The 3,301-nt window shown below is 46.9% G+C and overlaps 1 protein-coding gene across 1 annotated transcript in view; it reads right to left on the reverse strand.

Moving 5' to 3' along the window:
* Nucleotides 1-3,301, reverse strand: part of CDH13 (cadherin 13) — a 921,815-nt gene that overhangs the window by 6,362 nt on the left and 912,152 nt on the right. Inside the window, exon 13 of the mRNA XM_012730735.1 lies at nt 926-1,144. Coding sequence (XP_012586189.1) covers nt 926-1,144 — 219 coding nt within the window. The remainder of the gene's footprint in view (nt 1-925; nt 1,145-3,301) is intronic.

The following is a 3,301-nucleotide window of genomic DNA, read 5'->3' on the forward strand; positions in this document are numbered from 1 at the left end:
ATCCATCCACCCATCCATCCATCCATCCATCCATCCATCCATCCATCCATCCATCCATCCATCCATCCATCCATCCATCCATCCATCCATCCAGTGAGACATTGCAAGGTCCCCTCCATCAGGATGCTATCTCAGACAGAGCTTCACACACAGAGTATCTGGTCTCAGAGTATGTGATTTCCTATTGACCCCACTTACCATTGTCACCAAGATATAATAACTTTTGTTCTTTTTTTAATCATAACTTTCAATTCCTAATTCACAGCTACATCCATAATCTCAAAATATTAGCACCAGAGTCCAAAAAGCTTTTGAGAGGCATTAGCTATACATGAATAACTGCTAAGGATTAGTGTAAATAATTAAGTAAATAATAATGCCATCCTTGGGAAATATTTGAAATGCATATCTGTTCATTTTATGCTCATATTATATTACTTGGCATAAGGATCAGTTTGCCCAAAATGCTGCTTTGTGATATTATAGTCATTACCCCTGGTTAGTGGGAAACATGTGTGAATTATGCATTTATCTCTTTTCTACAACTCAAGCTCCATCCATGAATTCTCATGGCTGTTCTCAACAAGGCAGAGTATCTATTTGACCTTGTAAAAAATTATCTGCACCATGCAGAGAGTAGTAAGGCCCTCACAAACCAGTCAGTTATTCTGGTCATTTTTTTATTAGCTCCAGTTTAGAAAGTGTTCTTAGCACCTGGTCAGGGCCAGAAACCAGTGCTTCAGGGCGGCTTCAGGGCCTTTAAATAGAGGCGGCACTTTTACGAGCAGTAACTTCGGTCTGCAGCCGCTAACTAGACACGAGTGTTACTTCTGGGCTTGCTTTGTTTGGAGCCTCCGTGGGGGGAGAGGGCTTCAGAGAAGTTTGTGTTTCTACGTGCGCACACAGTGGGGTGAGACTGACTTACAGGCTAAACTGAAGAGCGAGACCAGCAGCAGCCCTGCGACACCGCCATGCAGGGACCCCGCCGCGTTGCAGTCCACTTTGGAGTTCCTGCAGGAGCACACCTGTACCCTGAGGTCCGTGATGTTCGTCATGGGGGGCTTCCCTGAATCTGTCACCATGATGGGCAGCTGGTAGTTGGCTTTGTTCAGATTTTGAAGAAGGCTTACCAGGGCGTGCGTGTCTGGAAGACAAGGAGCAAGGCAGCCTTGGTGAGAGAGAGGGCCTTTCCTGAGGCTCAGCCCTGTGGAAACTGCATTGTGGGTTTTTTTTTTTTTTTTTTTTTTTATTTAATCATACAGAACTGGGCACAGGCCAGAGGTGCAGGTGGGTGGCAAGAGGATTCGCCAGAGACAGAGTGGGGATCAGAACAGGCAGAGCGATGAAGTACACTGCTGAGGGGAGCAGTGGGCGGGTCAGGAGAGGTCTGCCGCGCCATGTGGTCACCTCCAGGGCAGGCGGGGATCGAACTCATGCGGAAGTGGCTTTAGCTTCTTAGTGCTGTGTTTTAACCCGCTGTGCCACCAGGGAGATCTGGTATGTGTTTTAGTCCACTGGCCAGTCTCCAGTATCCAGTAGCCATGCTAAGCTGCAGCATCGCACCACACAGTGCTGCACAGAAGCTCCCCTCCCCTGCCCTCCTAACCACATTTGTGAACAGGACTGGGTGCCAAGAACCCCTCCCTGCGAACTGATGACACAGATAAAGTCTTCACAAAGGCCACATTTGACATCTAGGAAAAAAGTCATTGAAAAACCCATTCTTCATTATCATCATGTTGTACATCTCCAGCATGTTTTGTTTTCATTTTCTCTTAATCAAACTGGAAAAAAAATTTCAAAAGGAGAAAAGAGAAAGTATCAGCTGAAGCTGTTTTTATATAAGGATCTAAATGTAAATAAACAAAATCAATTCTGGGGCTTACAAAAAAGTCCATTCCCTCTCCTGTGTGTTTCCATCTGTATCCTTATCAGTCCTCCCCACTTGGCCCTGGATTTGGGGAGGGCTCATGGGTGACAAGGAGGCAGGATCTGGAAGTGGTGCTTGGCGGGGAGAGCTGCTGTGACCAGGCCACCCACCCAACAGGGCCTGAAGTGGCCACTCTGTTCAGCCTGGGCACTCTCTCTTTAGTCAATCAGGTGACTAGGGATTTTTTTTTTTTAAACTGCCTGCTTTTGGGCACAACAATATTAACTATTCAGAAAAAATATTGGGGACAATGAAAAGAATTTAGAAGGCATCTGATTCTATTAAATGAAGCCAGGAAGGAAAACCAAATGTGATGACATGAACACAGGTGAAGTGTTCTAGTTGGAAGACAACAGTTGTGGAAATAGCCCATGTAGTAGTGTCCCCTAAGAAACTGTAGATCAGCTCAGGGATCACCCCACCTCCCTCCAAGAGAGAGGAACGATCAGCATAATTCAGATCAGATACAGCCACAGAAACTAGCAAATACAGTCCTAACCCCTCCAACAGAAGGGGTTTTAATTTTAATTAAAAAATAATTACTGTAACAATTCATTCTTTAAAAAGCAATAACATAGACAAACAGGCAAATAGCATCAATAACCAGGGAAAGGCCCTAATGAGATGAGATATGAGATTAGGCCATAACAAACCAAATGAGATTTTTAAAATAGAAAATTTCATGCACAATTGTACAACACACTTTAGGAACTTACTGAAATGGGCAATTCCCACCCTTTAAAAAATTCCACTGCTGATGGCAGAAGAAGGGTCAGCTGAGTGGGTCAGCCGCAAGTCTGAGAGGACGTCTCTGTGTGAGTTCTGGGTTATGGGTTGGCCAGGCAAGGTGAACTTGCTGAGTTTATGTCTGCCAGGGGAGCCAGTGGCTGAGGGACTGTGATACGGCTCCTTCAGGATTCGGCGCACTTGTGGCTCCGTCTGAAGCAGGCAGATGATGAATGTGGGGCTGAGCTGTGCGTTCCACCTGCCCACGTGGGAAGAATGGCCCAAAGGGAACTGCTTGCCAGCTTAGACTTGAGGGACAGGATGGATGGAGCTAGGTGCCCACAGCAGAAATAAAAGCCGGAGTTGAAAGGAAAGTCAAGGTCAGGAAGACTATGTTAATTTGGGAGAGGCCTGCGGCAGATGTAGGGGACAAGTTAGGACTTTCTAAAGAGCCGGGCTGGGGCTTCTCTTGAGTCTTTTAAGAAAGCAGGAGAGCACGAGAGTCTGCACAGGGCGGGGAAGGTGAGCTGCAACAGGCTCCACTGAGCACTTGCAGAGGGTCAAAGACGGGTGTGTGCTCAGTACATGGAGCGCGGAGCAGTACTGAGGGGGGACGGCGCAGTGCAGCAGTGCGAGTGCGGGGGG

This window comes from Condylura cristata, unplaced genomic scaffold (assembly GCF_000260355.1).
Source record: "Condylura cristata isolate star-nosed mole 26May11 unplaced genomic scaffold, ConCri1.0 scaffold00028, whole genome shotgun sequence".
Taxonomy (NCBI): domain Eukaryota; kingdom Metazoa; phylum Chordata; class Mammalia; order Eulipotyphla; family Talpidae; genus Condylura; species Condylura cristata.